The sequence below is a fragment of the Mandrillus leucophaeus genome, unplaced genomic scaffold (assembly GCF_000951045.1).
Source record: "Mandrillus leucophaeus isolate KB7577 unplaced genomic scaffold, Mleu.le_1.0 Scaffold231, whole genome shotgun sequence".
In the NCBI taxonomy this organism is placed as follows: Eukaryota; Metazoa; Chordata; class Mammalia; order Primates; family Cercopithecidae; genus Mandrillus; species Mandrillus leucophaeus.
Window position 1 is genome coordinate 2402723 of NW_012102377.1, and position 26901 is coordinate 2429623.

General features: G+C 44.2%; 1 protein-coding gene across 4 annotated transcripts in view; it reads right to left on the reverse strand.

The window, feature by feature from the left end:
- DGKG (diacylglycerol kinase, gamma 90kDa) overlaps window positions 1-26901 on the reverse strand; it is a 213874-nt gene that overhangs the window by 73583 nt on the left and 113390 nt on the right. For all 4 annotated transcript variants that reach the window (XM_011981895.1, XM_011981894.1, XM_011981893.1 and 1 more), the window contains one exon: window positions 21367-21431. In XM_011981895.1, the coding sequence (XP_011837285.1) occupies window positions 21367-21431 (65 nt within the window). The remainder of the gene's footprint in view (window positions 1-21366; window positions 21432-26901) is intronic.

Below are 26901 nucleotides of genomic sequence, written 5' to 3' on the forward strand. Positions count from 1 at the left end.
CCCTGACACTCTTTAGCAGAGTCAGTGATCTGGACCTCCCCATTGGTCTCCAGTCTCCACTCTTGTCCCAGACTAACAAAGGGCCAAACTCATGAGCCTCGTGTGTAGAGCAGCCTCCATACCCCTTCAAGGGTAATTCTGGGTACCTAAGAATCTACTGCCTCTGAACAGTGACCCTTCTCTTCCATATAAGAGAGTGTGTTTCTGTGGACCAAGGACACATTCTCCTTTGATAGGCTCTCCGAATTCTGTCTGGCACCTGACGGTATCTCCTCCTAAGGGCAGGACTCCAAGCACGAAGACTGCCAAAGTCTGAAATCGGATCCTTTCCCAGTGCAGCACACAAGGACACACGTGTGCACGTGCGGGCACACACACAGGCCGCAACAAGAAGGTTGCTCTGAGACTCATGATCCACTGTTACCAAATGTGCTCGCAGACACTGCCCCTCTGAGGCCAGAGAGTCTCTCCAAAGGCCCAGCATCCTGACTGGACAATGGCCGGCCGTGTGCTGTGAAAGGCACCACTTTGGGGTGGCCCTCAGGGGAGAATGCTGAGGGAAAGGCAAGGCCAGGACCGTGTTGTCAGGGGTTTCCTTTCCTGATGGCCTTGGTCTCCAGGGTGTTTGTCCAGTTAGTATCTGTCCTGGCCAAGAGAAAATAGCTCCTTTCCCTCATCCAAAAAGAAAAAGGAAAGAAAGAAAAAACCCTCACAGTTTGGCTGCTTCTTAGCAATCCTTTCTCCCTTTGAAGAGTTATTCATGGAAAGAAAATCCCCTTCAGGCCGATTTGGCGGAGGCTGGAGGGCACGGAATAAGCTTGCTCTTGGCAGTTATCAGAGAGCAAAGTCAAATACTGGGACAAAAAGAAATCCCTGCCTGGAGGGATGGGGAAAAGGCGGACAGGAATGCTCACTGCTGAGGTTCTGTAGTGATTCCTTAGTTGTGCTTTCCAGCATTTACACATCCATCAGCCCTGGGAACTGGTATCTGAAGGCAAAGGGGACAGTGAAGACACAGGTGGGCGAGGCCTCGTGTTAGAACTTGAGCCTTGAAGGCTTAGAGAAGGTAGCTGCCCTGTTGGAGCTGAGCCTCTCGCTGTGGAAGGTGACTTCCTGGGTCCCGATCAACCAAGACTGAAATGTGGAACTGTCTGGAGGAGCAGAGGCAAACCCTGGAAGCAGGTCCACACCCTCACAGTACCGTGACCGCCAGGTGGGTCCTGAGGGAGCCAGCTGAGTTCTGCCAGCCCCCAGCTGTTGGGAGGAATCTCACTTCCCACTTCACAAATGTTGACTGTGGGTTTGACCTGCACTGGCTGCTTTCTACACTCAAAGGTCCTGCTCTTTTGATCCTCATATCTACCCCCTGCGGTACGTACTACGGTGGCTATTTGTAGATGTGTGAGATGGTTGTTCCTTGGCAAACCTACAGCTAGACTGGAATGGGATCGCAGAGTCTGAGGGGATGCAGGCTGACTGATCCTGTTCTCCCCTCTTGCTCCCCCGCCAGTCTTTCTGAACACGAGGCAGTGCCTGCTTTATGATAGGTCGGGTTACAAAAGTTCCTTGGTTAAGCCAGTTGTTTGTCACTCTGAGCACATTTCCCCATAGAAACAATGTTATGTTGAGGTTGGATTCCCAGGCTAACCCACAAGAGTCAATTAACCCATCAGATACCCAAAATACAATGTCTTGTTTTGGAGAGAGCTTACTGGAGCTGAAGGAGCTGTGGTGAGAAGGCAGAAAGGCCTGGGTTCAAGCCACAGTTCAGTCATTTACTTGCCATGTGCCCTTGGGCAAATCATTTAGTCTGTCTCTTTATTTCTATATTTTTGAATTGACACAATATGACCTACCTTGCAGGGGTTGCTGGGAATATTAATTAAGAATACACACACATGGTTGGGCATGGTGGCTCAAGCCTGTAATCCCAGCACTTTGGGAGAGCAAGGCGGGTGGATCACTTGAGGTCAGGAGACAGATGACACCCTCTCTTTACTAAAAATGCAAAAATTAGGCCAAGCATGGTGGCTCCTGCCTGTAATCCCAGCACTTTGGGAGGCCGAGGCAGGTGGATCATGAGGTCTAGGAGTTTGAGACCAGCCTGGCCAATACGGTGACACTCCATCTCTACTAAAAATACAAAAATTAGCCAGGCATGGTGGCGGGCACCTGTAATCTGAGCTACTTGGGAGGCTGAGGCAGGAGAATCGCTTGAACCTGGGAGGCAGAGGTTGCAGTGAGCCAAGATCATGCCACTGCACTCCTGCCTGGGCGACAGAGTGAGACTCTGTCTCAGGAAAACAAACAACAACAACAACAACAACAACAAAAAAAAAGCACAAAAGAATACACACACATGTATGTCTCATGATATACACTCCAATAAAGGCACAGTAGAACTCCAATGCTGTATATAAAACTGGGTTTGTGGCCTCATGATTCTGAGTTCCAACTTAAAGTACAGGGAGCACATCTTTTCTGCTGAATTTGGATTGGGGATCTTTGCTTTCCTCAACTTCCTGGGAAAGAAACCTGGAGACTCTTCTACCCTACATCCCTGGTGGTGACCCTGAAGTCTGGGCTGGAGTTCTACTTAGGAAGGGAATGGAGATGCCAGAGGGAGACTGTGAAGTAGCAAAAGCGGAAAGGGTAGCAGAGAGCACACACTGAAGTATGTGTCCTGTGTCTTTCTTTTGCGATCATAAAACTCCAGGTTGGTCTGTTTATTTCCGCCTATGTTTCCTGTGCCTTCCACACCATCGGCCAGTTAGAGGCATCTTGTCTAGAATTAAGTCCACAATAAGTCATTCCCTCATTGTTTCCCTTACCTTTCCCATCATGGAATTGCTAGCAAGGCAAGTCAAAAATGCACTCGATAGGGCAGATGCCTGGATAAATACCCCCCTTCTCTTCCCTATTCCATCTTCTTCCTGTGCCAGTTTAAAAAATCTTAAATAGAAAAGCATGAGCCAGAGCCTCGCTCTGCCTGAGAAGACTGTGGTAGACCCTGCCAGCAAAATCCTTTCTATTTCATCCTTTTGAAAATCTCATCCATATGCTCTCTACTTTGCTTCCACTCTGACGTTTGTGACTTCTTATTCTTGTGTATACATCCTTGCCACCCATTTCAGAGGCTACAATTTATGTGAACTTGTCATCCTCACCTGGCCTGATGGTGCTGCTGTGCGTCCTGCCCCACCATGTCTCTGTCTGCAATCTCTAAGGTCGTGCTCTTCTCCCCTAAAGAACACGACTAATTCAGTTTGGCCCTCTCACTATGCGGTTGGCAAATGCATCCCAGTTGTAGGTGTGGCCTCAGTGGTCCTCCCTGCCAGTTCCTTGGGAGAGCTGCTTGGCATCACCTTAGCCATGCCTCTTAATTGTAGCTTGCACCTGCTGCCCTTCTGCGGGCTGTGATTTTAGAGTTTAATTTGAACACTCTACTTTATCCTACTTAAATCTCATTTTAAAGCTCTTCTGTTTGGTCTTCAAGTATCTGGCCAAAAATATTCCTCTTGGTTTATGTGATAAGCTCCCAATTCCTTGCCAGGGTCCTCTCATTCCAGCATCAAAATCCATGGTCCAGGAGAACAGTCGTTTTCAGATGAGCTACAGAGCAGCTCTGTGTTCCCCATATGTGCCTGTTTCTTCTAAAATTATGACTCATGGCTGAGGAAGAGACTAAAGCATTGCCTTTGCCCGTGTCCCTTGGCTTCCTACCTAAGACATCAGAGGTCACTAGAGATACTAACCAGGATTCTTCCAAATGTGTCATTTGCCACCATGCCCGCAGGCAGACAGGCGAAAGAGTCTGTAAGTTATATGAATATGTACACTTGAATGCAGGGGCTTTCACCAATGTGAATTCAGTAAAATATTGGTCTCAAGAGGCTCTGGGGTAAGGGGATGCTGTGGTCAGGTAAATTTGGGAAATGAAATAGTTTCTCTTGCTTTTGTGTGATCTCAGCAGGTTAGAATCTACATTAAAAGCTCTACAATATCAAACAGAAAAGAATTATGTTTAACTCAATTTTCTAAGTGTATTCAATGACTGACACACACCCCCCCCCCCATATTCTTGTGAATTTCCTTTTAACATCCTGTGGAATGCATTTTAACCAATGCTACATACTTTAATACATGCTGGAAGAAGACAATCTGGGTAGCTACCTCTGCAGGCTCATCAGGAGTTGAACCTCATGATAAGTCTGTTAGCTGCTCTGTCTGCCTTCTCCAGAAGGTCCAAATTTATCCTCCTTGTGCAGAGACTATACTTTTAATTTTTTATCCAAACAGGAATTAGGCATTTCCTCTTTATTTCCATATCTATTTATTAATCAGAGCGACTTTTCTTTATGTTCTCTTTGCCCTCCTGAGTACCTTTTCTTTCTGAATCATTTCTTTCTTTTTTTTTTTAAAGTGTATTTTATTTACTTATTTTTTTGAGGCAGGGTCTCACTCCATTGCCCAGGCCGCAGTGCAAGTGGTACGATTATATTAATAGTTCCCTGCAGCTCTGAAATCCTGGGCTGAAACAATTCTCCCCTCTCAGCCTCCCAAAGTGCAGGGATTACAGGCATGAGCTACTGCGCCTGGCCCTGAATCATTTTTTTTTTAATGACATCTAGGAACCCTTTGTCAATGCTTTTAAATTCTCCTCAAGCCCATTCATTCTCTCCTTCGGCAGAAGACCAGTTCACATTTACAGCACCAATAATTTGTGACCAAGGTCAAGAAAGAAAAATAAACAATTGGCCCCCATCACAACCCTAAGATTATATTTCCTGGGCATCCACGTGACAACTTGGAGGGCCAAGGCTCTTATGGGGCCTGGCAATGTGTTTATTTGGCTTGCACAGTGGTGTTTAAAATTGGAAAATTTTACATACACACCTGAAGCCCAGCTTCTCTTGAGAAATCAGATCTGTTAATACTGGATTGCTTTCCAACCTGGCAATAATCGACTGCCACTGAGAACTGGCTGCTCCCTTTACACAGGTCTCAGGCTAGAGTTCTCACCACTCCCTAGAGCCTCACATCTACCCACTTCTCTCATTTACATGAACTGCCTGCCTCTGCACGCGTTTGGATTTGTGACCCCTCATACAGACCTCTGTAGTTTTCCCCTGGGAATTTCCCTGGAAGATGCTTCAAAAGTGTCTACGCTGCTTTCTTCCTCAGATCCTTCCTGTCTGAGCTGCTGGTGTCTTTGGTCATGAGTCCTAATACATGTCTGATTTCAAGGGTTGACCAGCTGCAGCAGGGTGACAGATGAATCATATTGGCATTTGCAAAGATCACATGCACAGAAATAAAATATCATCCAAATCTACCTCTTCCAGGAAATAATATTGCAGTTGCTCTGTGTTTGGAAGTTAGGGCACAACCTGGTAGATAGATCAACTATTCCGCAATTATGGAACACTGAGAAATGAACTTGACTCTAACTATTAGAAAAGTAGCCTAAGCTCACATTTATCTTTCCCCTGAACTCACTACTTTGTACAAACCATGATTATTGTGAATTTTAAGATTATACCACGAAGTCTTGATTATTAAGGGACAAGTTCTTTAGTAAGTAGATTATCCAATCCTTCAAATTTCTTCTTTTCTCACCCTTTGGCTGTTAACCATTTCATTTTTCTTTAGTGCAATTTTTACCAGTTGTGGAGATGGGGCCAGAGGGGGAAATGAGTACAAAGCATGAACCAAAACGTCAGCTCAAATCAGAGGGCATCCTGTGGTGTCATCTCCACCCCAACCCTGCATATACCCACAGAAACCATGATTAAGAGCAGCCGCTCCCCCTCTCCCCATCCAAGTTCAGGGGCAAGGTGGTACAGAAGAGGAAAGGGGGAACCTGACTAATTACAACACTGTGTTGAGAGCTCCAATAAAAGTTTCACTGAGATCAACAGTTGGCGGTTTTCATTTACCCAGGACTTTCTCACTCCCTCTTACTCTATGGTAACCCAAAACTGGAGATTACGGACCCACTTTCAGCTTATTGAGTTCAAAGGCAAGAAAGGGTACTTGGCTTGACTGGCAGTTTGGAATGCTCTCCAAACAGGCCCACTTTCAGGATTAAAGGGACACTCCATTCAACAGAATAGAAAACATCTTGTTACTAGACAGTGAAGAATTTCAATCTAAGTGTAGGTTCAATAAACATGAATATTCAGCAATTACGTAAGTCCCTGCTGTGTTAGTAATTTGAAGGTATAAGTACATTCTTGAAGTGAGAAGAGCCCCTCTTTTATTGAAGAGCATTAGAAGATTGGGAAAATGCCTTCTTAGTAAAATGTGAAGTGGTAAATACCCCCTACCCCCTTCAAATTTAAACACTCCTACAATCTTCAAAGTAGAGATCTATAGTCTTCAAAGTAGAGATTTGATGACCCCCTTTGGAGGAGCGTTTATAGAGGGGATGCTTATACTGAGAAGGGGGTGGAAATCTAAAGTCCTATCCAAATCTAGGAGTCTATAAGTTACTATTACAGACAGGAACCATGACAGCGTGCACTAAAATTAGAGATTCTACAATGGATTCTCATATACTGCTACATGTTCTCCTTACAAATCCCCATAGTAATCAATAGCTTCATACCAATACCTGATAAACTTCAAATCCATTGACTTATTTACTCTAATTCTTACAGGCACCTTGTCAGGCAGTTGTAATTTCCATTTTACACATCAGAACATTAGGAATCAGAGAAGCGAGTAACCTTCCCAATGGCACACAGTAAGTAAGAGGCAGAGTAAGGGCTGAAACAGTTCTTTTGATGTTGAATGCAATGAAACACAGGAATTTGCATCTGTATTTCACATGAGGGTGACACGACCTGGCGTAACAGAGTTGTAAAGCCATTTGCTCAGGGTTTCTGTGAAATAACTTACTTATTTCACGGAAGAGTGCGTTTCCTGATAAGTACAGTGAAAGCTTGCTTTCGAAATTTCCCTTGGCCCAATAATAAGTGCATTACAACTTTTTTTTTAGTAAATGCTGATTTAAATGGGGAATTAAAATTAATCACTTGAATCTTTTCTGAGAACATCTATTACCTTTTTGCCTTGTTTTTTAATTTCTTCATAATAAAATACATGCAATTATGAAAAGTTTAAAGAAAATATGGAGGACTGAATATGCTAATCATATCAGCTCTAAATACAGATACGGACTCTGTTGTATCACCAAAATACCCTTATGCAAAAGGGCAACAATTTTCTGAAGTTTTAATTAGTAAAGTACAATAGAAGGCCAATAAACTCTGACAGTATTTTTTCTGGATATAAAAACAAAGAGACATGTTAAACTAAGTTTAAAAGCCTCCTAAGTTGCCCTCTCCCTGAAGGCATCTGAAACCGTGGTGGTGAGGAAGAGAGAAAGACATGTGGATTCTTTTTTTCAGTATGGATTTCTACTTCACAACCAAATAGCATGCTTTAAAGCTCAGGCTTTATAAGAAAGCTCTGTCGCTGGTTTCCAGTTTTTCTAGCCCTGATGTGTACTGACTCCTCCAGGGCAGCAGAGCTGGCTCCTTCATCTCTCTCCTGATGCCCCTCTTCCTTCTGTCTCCCCACAGGGATTGCCTCTTTTCTGGGTCTTTCTGACTAACACTCTGTCTGTACTATTCTAACATTTCATCAAGGTTCAGTATCTTAAAGTCCCAGTGATTCTAGGAGCCCTGAAAGTTTTGCTCCAGAAATACTTCGAAAGGTAAGCCACTCCTTCATTAATCTATTCAAAAAGCACTTACTGATGGATACCCTCACTATCCACTCACCCATTCCCAGGATAAGATGCAAACTCTCGTACGAACCACCGAGATCTGCTGCAACTGCTCTCTGCTGCCTTTTCACTCCACCTGGGAACCTCCGGCCTCTCCACTAGTGTGATGATGGAGGCAAAGATTGGCGTGATTGATACATCTACAAGCTAAGGATGTCAGACTGCTGGCAACCACTAGAAGCAAGGAGAGAGGCACAGAAATCATTCTATCTCAGAGCCTGGGGAAGGAGTCAACCCTGCTGACATCTTTCAGACTTGTAGCTTTTTTTTTCTTTTTTTAAGACAGAGTCTCATTCTGTCACCCAGGTTGCAGTGCAGTGGCATGATACTGGCTCACTGCAACCTCTGCCTCCTGGGTTCAAGCGATTCTCATGCCTCAGCCTCCCGAGTAGCTGGGATTACAGAAGCCCGCCACCATGCCCAGCTAATTTTTGTATTTTTAGTAGAGACGGGGTTTCACCATGTTGGCCAGGCTGGTCTTGAACACCTGACCTCAAGTGATTTGCCCGCCTCGGCCTCCCAAAGTGCTGGGATCACAGGCCTGAGCCATCGCGCCAGGCCAGACATGCAGTTTTTAGAACCACAAGCGAATAAATTCCTGCTGTTCTAAGCCACCCAGTTGTGGTGTATTGTTACGGCAGCCCAGCACACTGATACAGTTGGTATTAACTTCTGTATGTGCTCATCTTCCCAGCTACACCCACGAACTCCTGAAAAGCAGGGGCTGTGGTGCTCCATCGTCCCTCTCAGACCTAGCATGATGCTAACACAAATAGATGCTCAATGCATTTTGGCTGAATGAAGAAACATGCTTGGCACCACCCTTCTGGATTTAGTTCAGTGGATCCCGAAGAGAGTCAGACTCCTCTCCAAGTGAGAAAGCTTATGAACAAGTTGGAGACATAACAGTAGTTTAGCATCCCAAACAATAAATTATAGAAGACAAAGAGGGTGCAGCAAAGTGGGACAGAATGTGTCAGAAACATTGAAGATGGGCCGGGCGCAGTGTCTCACGCCTGTAATCCCAGTGCTTTGGGAGGCCGAGGTGGGCGGATCACGAGGTCAGGAGATCAAAACCATTCTGGCCAACGTGGTGAAATCCCGTCTCTACTAAAAACGAAAAAATGTGCCGGGAGTGGTGGCAGGTGCCTGTAGTCCCAGCTACTTGGGAGGCTGAGGCAGGAGCATTGCTCAAACCTGGGAGGTGGAGGCTGCAGTGAGCTGAGATCACACCATTGCACTCCAGCCTGGGCGACAGAGCGAGACTCCATCTCAAAAACAAACAAACAAAACAACAACAAAAGAACACTGGAGATGGAGTCTAAGAGAAAGTGGAGTACAAAATGGGTTGGTCAAGTAGGTTGGTTCAGAATATTCTGTGCTGCATTTTGAAACAAGTGATGACTAGGCCACAAGAGGAGATGTCGTCTAGGTTGAGGGATTGAGGGCCTGAGAGCAGCGGTATGGGGAAGGTGAGAGTAACGGAGCATGCAAGCAAGAAGCTGAGGCTGGTGTTTGAAGAGGAGAATGTTAGAAAGGGCACTAAATGCAAGCATGGGATGTAACGCGGGATGGGGCTGGGGGAAGTAGGTGTTTGTGCGGCAGCAACAGGACCACAAACGTATCCCAGGGAGACTAACGGGCAGCTCCAGGCAGGGTGGGCCTGAGTGGGAAGGGCATCGAGATGGGCCAGAGGGTAGCTGAGGAAATCCTGAGGATGGGACATCTCGGGGACCAATTGGGAACCGAGGAGCACAGGGGGCAAGCGGTCTCACAAGTAAAGAAAATTGTGCAGTTAAACAGTGCAGCTTGGTCAGTTGTGGAATGGGAGGCAGAAAGCTCCCATCTGGGTAGCGACCTGGTGGGTGCAATGAGTCCGCCCCTGGGCTCAGAGAAGGTGGTGTGTTTATCATCCCAGATGAATGGAACTCTCTGTTTTTGGAAGCCTTTGCAAGACATTCCAAAGCTACTCTCAGGAACTCATTTCAGTCTTTAATATGTCTCCAGGCCAGAAGATTCCTGCTCCCATCCAAAAGACAATTCTTTAATTTTAGAGCACATTTTTTCCCTCTCTCATTCTTTCCTGAACTGAGATGAAGAGTAAGGAGGTGTAGTCACTATTTCCATTTGTGAATCCTTCACACACTTGAGGCCCATTCCCAGCACATTCGCTGTTTCTCTCCAGGAAAAGTGATTTTGGATGACTTGTGGCTTTCTCATTGACCCTATAATCATATCTGTGGCTCTTTTCTAGTCTTTTTTTTGGGTGCATCTTTGGTCATGGGGCACAAAACTGGGCACATGGAGGGGCAGGGAAGTGTGGCAGGGCAAGAGGAGTTGTAGAGTAGACAGGCCTAGATGCGAATAGCAGCTTCCCTAGTAACTAGTGTGGTCTGGAGCAAGTTCCATCTTCTCTATGAGCCTCACTTTTCTCATCTGTAAGATGGATCAATAATACTTACATTTGGTGAGTTGTGCCAGCTAAAAATATTGTACATGAGATCCTTGAAAGCTCTCAATAAATGATGGCTACTATTGTTGGTATGGGTTGGAGCAGAACTGATTACACTGGGAAAACCACCTTTCTAAACACTTTAATAAATGACATGGTTATTCATGCTTTAAAAACTATACTAGGCCGGATGTGGTGGCTCACACCTGTAATCCCGGCACTTTGGGAGGCCAAGGTGGTTGGATCACCTGAGGTCAGGAGTTTGAGAGAAGCCTGGCCAACATGATGAAACCCTCTCTCTACTAAAAATACAAAAAAATTAGCCGGGCGTGGTGGCACATGCCTGTAATCCCAGCTACTCAGGAGGCTGAGGTAGTAGAGTTGCTTGAACCCTGGAGGCGGCCATGTCAGTGAGCTGATATTGTGCCACTGATTCCAGCCTGGGTGACAGAGAGAGACTCCATCTCAAAAAAACAAAAATGAAAACAAAAACGATGTTACTGCATAGTTCAGAAGGCAACTCTTGCTATCTCTGATGGTCAGATAAAACACAAACTGGTTCTTTTGAGATACAGCAAAACTATGGGCAGGACCCAGAATCGTGTTGAAAGGATAAAATATTTTTCATTACCCTGTGCAATAGTAGAGCTGCATAACATATGAAATAGTTATTTCAACTGTGAAGGGACTTGGATAATGGTATCTTTAAAGCACTCAATGACTGAACCAAAGCATTGGGACTTTTTACTTGGAAAAGACCAATAAAACTCCTACAGCCGATGAACTCACTCCATTCAATTCCTTTCTATCATCTTCCCTTCATAACCTATAAATGCTAGTATGTTAATAACCTTTTAAACTAGTGTTTACGGTGTGATCTCAAGTCAATAAAATTGTGCAATTAAAGTGTTGAAAGAAAATATGTTATAGTGCTGAGTTTATTTTTTGGAGGAGGGGATGAAAAATATGATTTTTTTTTACAATGAGCCTCAATGACTTATATAAAGAAAAATTATTTTAAAAATGGTATGTATAGCTTTATAAAAACACTTTATCATAAATATTTTAAGGTATATATATCAAGATAACTGCTGTAATGCACCAAAATGGCAATATTGTGTTTCTCCATGATGGGACTATGAGTGACTGGTTTTTTTTCTTACTTTAACTTTTCTGAACGTTCCAAATTATTTATAATGATATTGCAATGTGCTATATAATAATACTTATGATGTATTATTAAATCACATAATGATAAATATATTGATATTTTATTGAAAAACTTTTAATTAAGAGAAATGACGAGAAAAATAATTCCATATATTTCTACATTGATGACTCACACCCTATTTAATATTAAATAGATTTTTATCTGCCTATATTAGATAATCACCAACATTCAGAGTTTTAAGGGCTTCTGAATCATCTAACATGATTATTATCTGATATAGGATCTCTTTTTAATAAGAATATTAATAACAATCATAATAGCTACCACTGATGTGCCCGACTCTGTAATAAACACTTTAAGTGCATTGTTCCACTAGATCCTCGAAATAAGCCTATGAGGTTAGCAGGCAGAACAATGCCCTGAAGACGTCCACGTTCTGATCCCCAGAGCCTGTGAGTATGCTAGGTTACGTGGCAAAGGGGGAATTTAGGTTGCAGATGGAGTTTAAGTTGCCAGTCAACTGACCTTGAGATGGGGAGAGGATCTTGAATAATCTGGGTGGGTTCAGTGCAATCAGCGTTCTCATAAGTGGAAGAGGGAGGCAGGAGAAAGAATGTCAGAGGGATGCCATATGAGAAGGACTCGACTGGCCACTGCTGGCTTCAACAATGGGAGGGGGCCAGGAGACAAAGAGTGGTGATGCCTGGAAAAGGCAAGGAAACAGCTTTTTCCCCAGACCCTCCAGAAAGGGATGTAGCCCTGATACACCTTGATTTTAGCCCGGTGACACCTATTTCAGACTTCCGACCTCCAGAACTGTAATACAGTAGTGCTAGTTTTTTGTTGTTGTTGTTGTTGTTTTTGAGATGGACTCTCCCTCTGTTGCCCAGGCTGGAGTGCAGTGATGTGATCTCGGCTCACTGCAAGCTCCAGCTCCCAGGTTCACGCCATTCTCTCGCCTCAGCCTCCCGAGTAGCTGGGACTACAGGCGCCTGCCACCACACGAGGCAAATTTTGTTTTTGTATTTTTAGTAGAGACGGGTTTTCACCGTGTTAGCCAGGTTGGTCTTGATCTCCTGAGCTCGTGATCCGCTTGCCTCGGCTTCCCAAAGTTCTGGGATTACAGGCGTGAGCCATTGCGCCCGGCCAGTAGTGTTGTTTTAAGTCACTAAGTTTGTGGCAGCTCATTACAGCAACAATAGGAAACTCATATAATATTATACTCCAGTTTTACAGGTGAGCAGACTGAGGTTTAGGAAGAGGAACTTGGTCAAGGTCACACATGGTGGTTAATGAGGACTCCCGGATTTGAATCCAGGTTGTCTGATCATGGAACCTCTCCTACTGGGCACTTGCTTCCAAACTGATCGCCAGCATGGGCTTGAACGCAAAACATGAAAACTCATCACCTTCCCCAATAGCTCACTGCACTTGAGGATGCCTCTGACCGGTAGAATTGATGTCCTATTTGGGGCTCAACCCAGTCTTGCATTCCAGTCATCTTTTCATTGATTTATTGTGCAAAATAACACAATTCCTGCTTTATAAGAAAAGCCTTTTAAATATTTGAGGCCAATAATCACTCCGCTCTAAGGCTTCTCTTCTTTGGGTGAAACAATTCCAGATTCAGCCTTTTCTTCGAAGACATCTAAAGTTCTAGTACCTTCTCAACCACTCCCTTCTGGAAAGTATCCAGACTGTCAACTCTCACGTTAGGATCCAGTCAGTTCCTACCTTACTTTGAATTTGTGTGCTTTGATTTTCTTCCATAAGGTTATCATGCTAGCCTCAACTCTTGTGAACTTTATTACATACTGCATCTTGAGCTCTTCGATGGAAATATTTCTAGAAATCAATCAGTCAGTAAATACTGATAACTGGGATTATCTGGCCTATAGTCTTGAAAATATAGTGTGCTTTCAAGTTCCTTCTGGTATGATCACAAACTGATTCTACTCTTTGTTGACATGAATAAGACCTTTCCTGTTCTAGCCTGGTAGGGGCTAGAAGAAAAGCCCATTAAGTTACAGAAAGAAACGGTTCTGGCCAGTGGGTAACCTTGTAGGGAGGCTTGAGACGCCACAGGCTGCTGCTGTGCAACAGTTGAGAGGTTGTGCTGTCTGTTCCCATGCGGACTGGGGACCCAGGAGGAAGATGAAGGGATTGTTAAGAGTCAATGTGATTTCATCATATTATTTAAAATACTGTGAACGTTAGGGCAGAGAGAACTGCACACAAATATTAATAACAGACTCCCCAAATCTTTGATCATCTACCACTTTAGATGATCCACATGGTTGCTCCCTTATTTCTGCGAATAAACAAGGCTTAACTATAAACAATCATCATCAACAACAACAACAACAAAAAACCCTGGACTTCTGCAGTTGTGTAATGAGCATCTGATGAAAAAAACATGAACCCATATTTCATTCATTTTACTCTCTACATCTCTCGCAAAGAGGGGTGGGGAGGGTGGGGGACAAAACATTTTTGTGGCTTAGTATCTAAACATTCAAGTAATTAAGTCAGTTGCTCTGTCAGAATTGACTTGAAAGTCAAAGGTTCTTGAGCACAAAACATAAAGTTTGCATTTCTTTATAAATACCTACAGGAATAAGAAAAAACATAGAAAATGCCACAATTAAATTCATTTGGGGCTTTTCTGAATCCCAGATATTTAAGAAAAATAGTTTGCTATATTGAGGGAAGCAGGTGCAGACAGTCTGGACCTCTGGCTACCTACAGCAGGTCTCTTTTGAGGTGCCAAATATTAGATGAAGAGAGGCAAAGCCCAATTCAGGGCACAGAATGAAGACTTTGATGGCAAGGATTTTTAACTTTGCTATATTTGCTGCTGTTGAACCTTTATGCCTTGAGAAAGTCACACATCTGGGTTGTAATAGTGGGCTACCTCACAGGGCGCCAGGAAAGAACAACTTAGAAAGGTTTCATTTTTAGATATAAGAAGAAAATCTTATGTAAATCGTGATATATTTTATGCTTGTGACGGCAGAGCATACCTCAGGTATTCAAGACAGGAAACCCTTTCTTTCATTTTCAGAACTGTATGACTTGAGCTTTGTCAGTTTCTATTTGGTTTCCCACAGAACATCTCTGTCTTTATCTGAGGTCAGGGTTGGGGAGAGGTATGTGGTGGGTGAGGGGAAAGAAGTATCCGTGAGGGAGGGGTAGTCATATCCCCAGCATCTGACCACAGGGCCACTTGCCTACCTGTCATGCAGTCCATGACCCCTGCTAGTAAGCCAGAAGCACCCAGAGAGCACATGGAATCTGTCTTGCCACTCTCCTTTACTCACTCCTGCCCTGTTCCTCCTGATACCATTTCACCTGGGGTCTGTGACCCCCTCCCTTGATCCTACTAGCCCAGACTTGGCACTGGACTTCGAATCTCTAGTGTTCAGATCCCCAACCTCCGCCTCTCGGACCTCCATGGAGCCAGTGAAGGGGATTTCCTCTAGAGCTTCTGTCCTGCAGAATCCAAACCAACCAAACTGGTGCCATATTCCCAACCCCAAGAGAAGGATTTGGGCAGATTCAATGCATCACTGCTGGGGTCTCCTCCAACTTTTCAGGTTAAAGGCCATGTCAATGGAGCATTGATTCTATGATAACTGAATCCCATTTGCCACTCCATTAAAAAAACCCATTTATTGTCAATACCTTATTGTCAATTTAAGGCAATGCTTGCTATTTAATGATATTCAACAACAAATGTTTATGGCGAACCTACTATGTACTATGAAAACTTAGGTATTATGTCACTAAATACTTATAGCAACATTGCAAGATTTTCAAAAGAGGCAGCAAAGGATTAAGAAGATTAACTTGCCCAAGGTCACATAGCTAATACGTGGCAAAGCCAAGTTTTGATGCCAACTTACTCTATACCCTGCTGTCTTCTTCTATAAATAGTTACTAAGTGCTTAGTTATTTACAAGGTATATTTCCAACCTCTTAAAAACTCAAGCTACATTAGGGCTTCTGGGGAGCCCCTCATCAGTGACTCCATGGGACCTGCTCCAAGAAAGCTAGTATTTCAGAACCTGTTAATTACTCAAGGGCTTTTGAGAAAGGTGGTCAGCTTCTAGTAGGAATGAAGCACTGCTTCGGTCCCTTTGAAGGGTCTAACAGGAAATAACTTGCTTCAGCCTCAACTGCTGAGAGACATAGTCAAGTGGATACACTCAACAGGTTTAGAATAACACATTCCTCAAGTACTCTGAGTTTCTAACCAACAATGAAAACATTCCATGCTTAGACTTCTCTTTCTAGACACTCACTGACAGTGACATTAGAATTAGGTGGTTTTTATGTATAGATTTCGTATGGCAAAACTCTTCATGGAGACTTAATCTGGAAACTTCCTGGTGGCTGGGGTTTGGCTATCTGGAAGACTTTGATGGGATTCTTGTCTCCTCTGCTAGTACTGACTGCCGCCTGTCTGTGGGACTGAGAGTCCCTCTCCTTCTCTCTAAGTTGAAACCCTCTTTCCTCCATTCTTTTGACTTTATTGCAAACACTCTACTCCGTGACTATTGGCAAATGTGTCTTTTTATTAATTCCTCTCTCCTTGCTAGGCAGGGCCAGCTCATAGGTGTGAGACGTGGACCCCGGGGCCCCACACTTAAGAGGGCTCAGTGCTTAGTTTAATGCTTGGCTGTCACTGGCTTGAAATTCATGATAATTTTTGAAGAAGGGGCCTCACCTTTTTAGTTTTGCACTGGGCCACACAGATCATATAGCCAGTCCTGCTCCTTGCTGTGGACATGGAAACAGGGAGGATACTCACACCATACAATGTATGACTGGATGGTGTACCTGTTCTCCTTCCCTCTGGAACTGGGCAGGCATTTTCCCATAGAGACAATCCATAAAGGCAGATGATGCCAACCATAACTCCATCCTCCTTAGCCTCAGTTCCTTCATTTCTAAAATGGGGACCGTGGCACTTACCCTTGCATGTTATTGTGAGCAATGAGTGGGATGATGTATAAAGTACTTATCAGAGTGTCTGGTATACATCAGTGCTTGCTCAATGAAATCCACGGGAGATAGCAGTTGCAGGAAACAGAGCTTGAACTCTGGAGTGAAGAGCTAGGTCAGAAATTAAATTAGCCCCACTGCCTAAAAAATACATGACTTTTGTTAGTTGACTTGGTTTCTTCCAGTGTCAGTTCCTTTATCTGTAAATGGGAATGCTAATGTTTATCCTGTAAGGTTGTTTTGTGATTTAAATAATTTAATGTATTTAAAGACTCTGGTTCACCACTTGGCATCTAGGAGGAGCTAAAAGATGAAACAGTTCTTAGTCAGGTTTCCCTTTAACAATATTGCTAGGAGGAGCTAAAAAAATTATAACAGTTCTTAGTTAGGTTCCCCTTTAACACTATTGCTGCACTTAAAACAACCAATTTGGCCAGGAGTGGTGGCTCACACCTGTAATCCTAGCACTTTGGGAGGCCAAGGCAGGTAAATTACTTGAGGTCAGGAGTTCAAGACCAGGCTTAACAACATGGTGAAACCCCATCTTTACTAAAAATATGAAAAAAAATTAGCCAGGCATGGTGGTGCATGCCTTTAATCCCACCTACTCGGGAGGCTGTGGCAGAAAATCACCTGAACCCGAGAGGCAAAGGCTGCATTGAGCCAAGATCACACCACTGCACTCCAGCCTGGGCGACAGAATGACTCTTTCTAAAAAAAAAAAAACAAAAACAAACAAACAAAAAAACACGACCAAAAATACCCCTTAAAAAGAAAACAATCCATTTGCAAATGATGTTTGGGATATGACCATTAATAAGTTCTTATATATTATACAACTTCCTGTATACTGTATCACCTGTGAAATGTAACCACCTTGTATGTTAAAATAATTTTGTAAAAAATATTTGAGCACTATTTTTCCTTTTCTTTTGCTAGACTATGAGTTCCTTGAAGGCAGGGGCCATGTCTTATGTGCCCTTTATTCCAGATCCTTTCAAACACTTCAGAATCTCAGTTGAATCGAATTTCTCTTTTGTTCTTTATGCCAACAGTGAGACGATAATCTCCCTAACATTCCTCAATTAGCAATTAATAATTAGCCTATCGATAACTAGGAGGTAGACAGGGCAAAGAATAACCCCATCTCTGCCCTGAAAGGTCTTTTCTTTTTTGTCCATCACACATGGCTCATATTCCTGCCTCCTCGGGCTTGGTTCTTGCTCCGTTAACGAAACTATTCCCTCAGGGAACATAACTTGGTTTTCTGGAATCTACTATCCTCCCTGGTAACAACCTATATAGAGAGGCCATGGAGGAGGAATTTCCTGAAACCCCAACATTTGAGTCATAATTTGATGCCTCTTAGGATTCAAAGAGGCCTCAGACCTGTGACTTTTAAACATTTGGGGAGTATAGGTTCCTTTAAGAATCTTCTGATAGTTACGGACATTCTCTGCAGAAAAATACATTCAATACCTTAGTACAATTTCAAGGTGTTCTCAAAACCCCTGAAGCCCTTGGGTCCCAGATTAAGAATTCTTGTTAGAATAGCCAAGAAAAGGGAATCAGCAATGTGAATGATTTCGGTTTCCTGGTAAGTTCTAGCCCTGACTAGTCACTCTCCCTTGCTGAAAACAAAACAAAACAAAACAGAACAAAACACAGCAATGACAACTCCCAAGATTTAACCTCAAGGTTATCCCTGAGAGTCCAAACCTGGGCAGTAATGGCAAAGGGCTTTCAGCCAAGCAGTAACTACTCTTTGGAGAACCTAAGTTAAGCTGAGTAAAATAAGCCTTGTTTGATAATACCGTTTACATTTCCAAATCCTGGGTATCAAGCTTTCTTCCTATCCCTTGCGGCCCTTCCTAAGTTTAGCCGCTGGTGTAATGGGGTAACCATGGCAACAACCACCTGCCTATTTAAAACCATCTCCAATGCTAAATAAGGAAGCCTGAAGAAAATGGCTGCTTGCCTGCCTCTCAGTGGACAAATTGGGCACTCCTGGGTATTTTAGACACGGGCGAATAGGCAGGGTAGAAGCAGTATGTATGCAAAGCTCCTCATAGGAAGCATTTGGTGACCTGGTGAAATAGGTGCTACTTCAGCCCTTCTGTCTTCAGATGTTAGGCAAGCACACAGGTTTACGTGCAAATCCGTGTGCCTGTCACCACGTCACCCATGCTACCTTGACCTCAATCAGGTGAAGAGTGAGGTGAGAACCTACCCTCAAAGAGTAGTCTTGTTTATGGGATCTCGGAAGGGAGAAGGAAAAACAGTTCTACAGATCACAGTGAATTTGTTCATACTTTGCATTAAAATGCACACTACAATCTTTTTTTTTTTTTTTTCTGACTGATGTGTCTTTCTAATTGTACTTAATCATGTGGGTGATGGATGATTGTTCTATTTATGTCATATGTTGGCCTGCCTATTGATTTTTGGCATATGGAGAAATTTCTCCCTCCCTCTGCTTCCTTGCTTTCTGGGAATTACAGAGGTTTGGTTTCTTTCCCCTGCCGAGACCATACAACTGATCACACTGAACATCTTGCTCTTCCACAGTATACTGTACCCTCTCACTCCTTCGTATCTTTTCGTACATTTGCTTCCTTCTCCCTGTGTTGCCCTCCTCTTTTTCTGTGCCTTGGTTCAGTCATCTCTGTCACTGGAAAACCCTCCATGCCACGTTTCATGTCCTTGGTTTTTGCTCCCATAGGTCACTTCTAGTCACATCCCTTAACACAAACCATTCTGCACATCTGCTTGCCAGCCTGTTTCCAGCACCGGGCTGTGAGTCCCCTACATGGGTCTGTCCAAAACGCCTGTAGAACAGTGCCTGGTGTGCATTATGTTTTCAAAAGACCTGTTGAATGAATGGATGAATGAATGAACAGAGCCCCATGGCTTTCACAAGTGTATGGTACATGTGCATAAGTACGTATAAGGATACTTGTGTGAGGCCGGGTGCGGTGGCTCAAGTCTGTAATTCCAGCACTTTGGGAGCCTCAGGTGGGCAGATCACTTGAGGTCAGGAGTTTGAGACCAGCCTGGCCAAGATGGTGAAACCCTGTCTCTACTAAAAATACAAAAATCAGCCCGGTGTGGTAGCGGGCGCCTGTAATCCCAGCTAGTTGGGAGGCTGAGACGGGAGAATCACTTGACTCAGGAGGTGGAGGTTGCAGTGAGCCGAGATTGCCCCACGGCACTCCAGGCTGAGCAACAGAGTGAGATGCCACTGGAAAAAAAAAAAAAAAAAAAGGTACTTGTGTGGAAAGAGGACTTTAAAAGTCTGAGGAATGAGTTGAAGAGGAGTACTTTTTAAAAAAGTGGTTTGTGTATATCTGGGAGTGCAAAAGATTGTTAGAGGTGATCACCTGAACTGTACGTTTGTGACTACAGTGTCAGGGGCTGGAAGTACACGTGTTCCTAGCGTGCAGTGAGTGTGTAGAGTCTGTGCGTGTGAGAGCAAGAAGACGCTGTGATAGGATGCACTTCCTAAAAGGTTCATTCAGCTACTATCACATCTCATAGATCACTCTTCCTGAAGCTGCAGTGTTCAATATCTGACCTCGGAAAAGACCTCCTTCTTATTGGTTGACCTCTCAGGCTGTGGGGTCAGGACAAAGAGTAGGAGTGAAAATGGCAAGTGCTGAAAATGATGGGTACAGGCTTTAAATGAATGTCTTCAGTGAACGCTCTAACCTCTCTTTTAAAGACAATTCTTGCTTGTAATCCCAGCACTTTGGGAGGCCGAGGAGGGCAGGTCACTTGAGGTCAGGGGTTTGAGACCAGCCTGGCCAACATAGTGAAACCCCATCTCTACTAAAAATACAAAAGTTAGCCGGGCATGATGGCGCACGCCTGTAGTCCCAGCTACTCAGGAGGCTGAGGCAGGAGAAAGGTTTGAACCTGGGAGGAGGAGGTTGCAGTGAGACAAGATTGTGCCACTGCACTCTGGCCTGGGTGACAGAGTGAGATTCTGTCTCATAGATAAAAAATAAAATAAATAAATAAATAAATAAAGACAATTCTGTGGGCTAAACAAAAGTCAACATCTTCAGGTTCAAAGACAAAGTCCAAATCATTATCCATCCTACTCACCTACCTAGGGCTGGGGTGGGAACAGTGTCAAAATAGTGGTCATCTTGAAATAGTACAGCAAAGTAAAAGAAAGAATGAAAATCAACCAATGAGAAGAAAGAGAGAAAGAAGGAAGGAGGGAGAAAGGGGTAGCTATATGTCAGTCACAACTCAGTTCTGGCAAATTTTCTCCTACAAGGAAGAAGGGTTTGCTTTCGTTTGCAAATGACCTCGTTTCCTCTTTCCTTTCATTTCTGAACCTAACTTGGCAACTTCACAGAGTGCCCAGGCTGAGGCTGGGACTTAGTGGGTTCCGGGTCTCCGGCCTTTGCAGGTACCTCTCTGCTGCTGCCCTCTGCTGTCGGGGGAGGCCAAGGAGACGCCCTTCTGGGCCTCCTGGTCCAAGCCCCGGAGCTGCCACCTCCTCCCATTTGAGACCGACAGAAGCTAGGGTCTCTTCCAGCCTCCCCACCCTTCCACAAAAGAATCATGAGGGGCTGGGGTTGAAAGCGCTGTACTAGGAAGCAGAAGAGACTCAGGAGGGGGTTCCAGTTAGCCAAGGGCAGATACCCTCCCACCTCCTCCTCTGCAAAAGCAGGCCCTTCATACCCACCTCTTGCTTCCCAGCCCCTCCCTTTGCACAGATCTTTTGGGAGAGGACAGGCAGTTAGCCTGTGCCAAGTTTCTGAAATTTTTTTTTTTCTTGGAAATGGAAACCCTCCTTCCGGCAATGTGGCAGGAAGGCCAAGTCCCTGGAGGCCCTGGCTGGGAACATTTCCGGAGAGCAGGTGAAAGGCCTCTGTTCCGCCAGGGCCACACTGGGTGGGTGGCAGTGCAGCCGGGCCTGCAACTTACCTGCTGTTGAATTTTTCAGGGTGTTTCTCTCTCATCACGTGGAATCTGTGTGCAATGGAAGCGTCCTGAAAGTGAAAGAGACAAAGCAGATCCTTGGTGAGTGGTCATGACAATGCAGTGTGGAGGGAAGGGACACACACATGCCCTCGCTGAGTCATGCCAACCCTGGGACTCTATCGCATGGTGGGGCTCCAGGTCACATCCGCGGCACCAATAGAGGCTCAACACTGCCTCCAAGGGGATGAACTAGCATCATCAATACTCTTACAGCCTGTGCCAGTAGACTCTGGAGTCCCTGCTATTTCACTCTAGCCCAGGCCTGCCGAGAACAGATAGTTCAGGGGTGAGTGGAGGGGAAAGCCTTTGCTCTTTGGGGAGACTGAGAGTCTGTGAGCACAGGACCCTGTGTCTGGGGCTGAGCATGAGTCTCTGGAAATGACTTTCCATAATAATTCTTTTTAAAGTAGTTTTTACTTTGGAATATTTTGACTCACAGTAAGTTCCAAAAATAGCATGGAGTTCCTAGGTCCCTTTCACTCAGCTTCCCTCAGTAATAACATTTTATATAACTATAGAATATTGTCAACACTAGAAACCTGACATTGGTAGATGCTATTAGATATTAAGTCCTAACCATCCACACCAACAGAAATAATTAGTGGCATTGGATAACATGCTTAATAGATAATAAAAGAAAACTAAACTCTGGCTTCTGCTTCTTGATCACTTCACTCGAAGGACTCTCTCCAAGACCAGTAAGCGTCATTACTACACCGTGTGGACACTGCCCTCCTATGAGCACATCCCTTTGCCACACTAGCGGCCCCCTGCACTCCAGCACTCACAGTTAGGAGGCTGTCATGACACTGTGCTCCTGGGCTCTCCATCCTCTGACCACAACTTCCTAACCCTGGGTTCTACCTGTGGCCCCCACTCCACACTGTGGCCATCTTGTGAGTTCTCGCAGCTGTTATCAGCATCTGAATGGTGACAGCTTCAAAGTCTCAATCTCTAGAGCCAACCCTAAGCCTCAAACCTGAAACGGAACTCGTCTTTCCTCCTCAAACTCGATCTTCCACCCTTGACACTGGTCTCATTTCCCAGCAGAAGAATGTGTAACACCCCTTCACTGCTCACGCCCCATGCTGGCACTTCGGGTGCAGGTGCTGGGTTTCAGAAATAAACAGGTTAATTGGACTGGAGATCGGGGGTGACACAGAAATCAGGGAGCTGACTAGATTTGTTTTGCAACGAAAAATATAGAAATCCATTTACTGGAATACATGGCTACAAGACACCAGAAATTCCATGCAGTGAATTTTCATCAAATACATATTAATTCTGTTTCTTATATGAAAATTTCTGCCTGTGTGGTTTTTTAAAAATTTTAAAATTTTTTAATTTTTAATTTTTTTTTTTTGAGATAGAATTTCACTCTTGTCACCCAGGCTGGAGTGAGTGGCGCGATCTCGTCTCACTGCAACCTCTGCCTCCCAGGTTCAAGCAATTCTTCTGGCTCAGCCTCCCGAGTAGCTGGGATTGCAGGTGCCCACCACCACACCTAGCTAATTTTTGTATTTTTAGTAGAGGCAGGGCTTCGCCATGTTGGCCAGGCTGGTCTCGAACCTCAGGTGATCTTCCCTGCCTCAGCCTCCCAAAGTACTGGGACTATAAATGTGAGCCACTGCACCCAGCCTCTGTGTGTGTTTTTAAGCATCAAGAGGTATAGTTCTATGAAGAAGCTTTTCGAGCATGAACTCTGTGTGGTGAGGTGCACCAGGCACAGGAGTCCACCAGCCCACATCTGAAAGGTGGCAGGGCAAGAGGAGAAAGATGGGCTTATTTTGTGATTGGCAAACATTCTCTGCTAAAATGATGTTTTGAGAGTTTAAAATTTAAACTTTAGCTTTTTTTTTTTGAGATAGAGTCTCACTCTGTCGCCCAAGCTGGAGTTCAGTGGCACAATCTTGGCTCACTGCAAACTTCGCCTCTCGGGTTCAAGAGATTCTTCCACCTCAGCCTCCTGAGTAGCTGGGATTACAGGCGCCTGTCACCATGTCTGGCTAATTTTTTTTGTATTTTTAGTAGAGACAGTGTTTCACCGTGTTGGCCAGGCTGGTCTCAAACTCCTGGCTTCAGGTGATCCACCCACCTTGGCCTCCCAAAGCGCTGAGATTACAGGCGTGAGCCACCAGGCCTGGCTGATTTATTTTTTAGTTTAAGATATATTAAGAGTTTAAGGTCTTGGAGAGGCATCCCCATGGGTGCACAGGTGAGATGTGCGGACCCCAGGGAGGCCTCTGTCCCCAAGGCCTGTCCATCCTGCACTGATTCCCTGGGCAACAGCACTTCATGCTCCCAGACTGTGCCCACCTCCCACTCTCTCAGCAAATTTCAGTGAACACCCTCAATAAGATTCATATGACATTTGTCAAATACTTCTCTAAAATTCATGAAAATATTCCATCTACTTCTATTCCTTTGAAGCACTAATTTTCTTCTGTCAGGAAAAAAATGGAGGGGAGGGAAGAAAAAAGCAATCACATGTTGCCTGGCACAATTTGTACTTCACTATCCCCAACCCCCAATACTGCTGACTGACTCCCAGCTCTTTTATTCTCTGGGATACATGTACAGACCCCCTCCTTCCGTAGAGTTCTGGCTGTCCTTGGTTTTTCCATAACTAGGTTTTGCAAAGCTGCTTTTCACAAAGACCAGCCTTTAAAACATTATTAGTGAAGCACGTGGTCCCTAATTTGACAATGTAATCCCTTGGCAAATACACAAAGTAGCAAGGGAGAGTAGAGCAGCGCCTTTTCTAAGTCTTAAAAAGGCTATGACGGTAAAGACTCTGAACACGTTTCTCTACCTGGGGATTAAAAAGAGAGTCGAGATTCACTTTCACTCTCTGGAGCTTCTATGTCAGGCAATGACCTGAGCCTATTTACAATCAGTAGTGACTTCATTTAAATTTGGGAAACCAGGGCTACGATGGTTCAAACCCTTTCTTGGTTACTAAGTTATAAACCCTTTCTTGATGATAATTAAGGCAAAGCGAGACTTCTGTTCTGAAGGCGGGAGATGGGAATTACAAATCCACGGAAGTGATGATAGCATTTCTCACAGCCTTGCTATCTGAGGTCTTTCTTTCAGGTGTGGAGTGAAGAGGAGACGGTGGAAGGTATGGACATAGGGCCTCTTTCCTGAACTCCAAGCACATGGGTGAACAAAGAAATTTGGGCCCCTTCCAAGTACATGCAGCAGTCATTTGGATTCTGAGATATTGGAATGTCTAGGCCAGTGCTATCCAATAGAAATATAGAGTAAGCTACATATGTAAATGTAACTTAACATTTTCTAGTAGCCACATAAAAAAGTTAAAAACAAAAGATGAAGTTAATTTTTAAAAATTTTTTAAATTTTTTATTTTTTTGAGATGGAGTCTCACTCCACTGCCCAGGCTGGAGTGCAGTGGCATGATCTCAGCTCACTGCACGCTCTGCCTCCTGGGTTCAAGTGATTCTCCTGCCTCAGCCTCCTGAGTAGCTGGGATTACTGGCGCCCACCACCATGCCCAGCTAATTTTCGTACTTTTAGTACAGACGGGGTTTCACCACATTGGCAAGGCTGGTCTCAAACTCCAGACCTCAGGTGATCCACCCGCCTCAGCCTCCCAAAGTGCTGGGTTTACAGGTGTGAGTCATCATGCCCGGCCTGAAATTAATTTTAAAAGTATATTTTCATTAACCCAATAAGCCCTGAATATTATCACATGGAATTAATAGAAACATTATTGAGACATTAAATTTTTTATATCACATTTTTGAAATGTACTGTGTATTTTATACTTACAGCTCACTTGACATCTTAATTAAGACAAGCCCCATTTCAAGCACGTCATACCACATGTGGCTGATGGCTGTTATATTGGATAATGCAGGTCTAAGTCACTTTGACAATTTATGGAGATAAAAAGATGGAAAGGAGACCATAAGGCAGATTATTTGAATTTGGGTTGGTCTGAAAATTATGGGAGATTGGGGAATGGAAAAGGGTGTAGACCCTTGTCCGTGTCCCTCTGGGGAGTCCCACTGTATTAGTATCTTCATGGCTCTCACAGGTGACAAATAAGAACTTGGTGCCGGCAGAATCCATGAATCTCCAGGAAAAATTATGTCTTGTTGAGAAATTCCCTATGTGTAGGATGCTTATCATGGTGAGAAGCTTGTCTAGTGATAGCTAGGAATGATCTGCAAAGTGGAAAATGGTGTGTGGGTCAGTGCGACCACTGTGGCCTCTCCTTGGCCCCTGGGCTCCCCTAGCATCAGAAATAGATTTCACTGAATCAAGGGATTAGCTGTTCACCCGTCCTGTTAAGGGTCATGAAAGCAGAGCTTGTGAGGAGTTCAGAGTTACACATACCTTGGGAATTATTCTGTAGTCTCAAACTTCCTGTCACTGATACCTGGCCATCCTGACATTTTCTGCTAATCCAAAAATAAAGAACAGGGAGGAGCAGGCCAGAGAAGTCAGAGGAAGTGGCATCCTGAATGACTGTGTTTAAAATCCCCTGCCGGTAGATATTGTCGGTTAGAAGGACTGATAAGGCCAACTATCTTAGCTTCTCACTGTTGAGAATCTGATGTGTGGATGGGGCTCTCGAAGCAATGAGAGCACAGTCACTCCTTGGAGAGGCCAGGAGACCCTGCCTTATTTATTGCCTTATCTATTAAGTGGGTTCTATTGGCGTCAACAGGTCCCAGTAAACTCATCAGAGAAAATTCTATCCACAGCACCCAGGGGCACTGTGTCAGGGGTCATTGTCATCATCTTTATAAATACAAAGCAACAGACATTTGATATCATAAGATATTCTAAGTCCTTCAAAAGAGGCAAAGACCTTGCAAGGCTCTCTTTGCCAATGGAGTCCACCTCTATTTGATCATCATAAGGAAGTAAAACTTCCTTGGTTTACACACCTACTTCTCTTACAAAGTTTGGGAAGTCAAATAGGGAGCAAGACCTTCTGCAAATGTCAGCCCCAGACTCTGTTAGGGTTGCGTGTTGGTTACTTGTTTTCTCAAGAATTTCTCTTTTCAACTTTTAAAGAGCGAGCATACAAACCCTGCAAACATTTTATTGAGAGAAAGCCAAGGGCACACCAATGAGATGAGAACAGCCCTGGTTTCTCATTCTTCTGCAATATAATATTAAACATGGATAAGCTAAAGGTGTATGAAAAAAATCAAGAGAAAGATATTGTGAAGTTGTTCATAATTGGAAAGATGAATAGATTGGGTTATTATAAGTCAGCCCAGGGTAGGTAAATTATCTTGACCACTGAGAGTGATGGAGAATCTGTTTATATGCATTTCCTTGGGGACAATTAATTAGCCAGCCAGCAGGCCTTCCTTCCTTCTTACCTCCCTTCTTACCTCCCTTCTTACCTCCCTTCTTACCTCCCTTCTTTCCTTCCTTCCTTCCTTCCTTCCTTCCTTCCTTCCTTCCTTCCTTCCTTCCTTCCTTCCTTCCTTC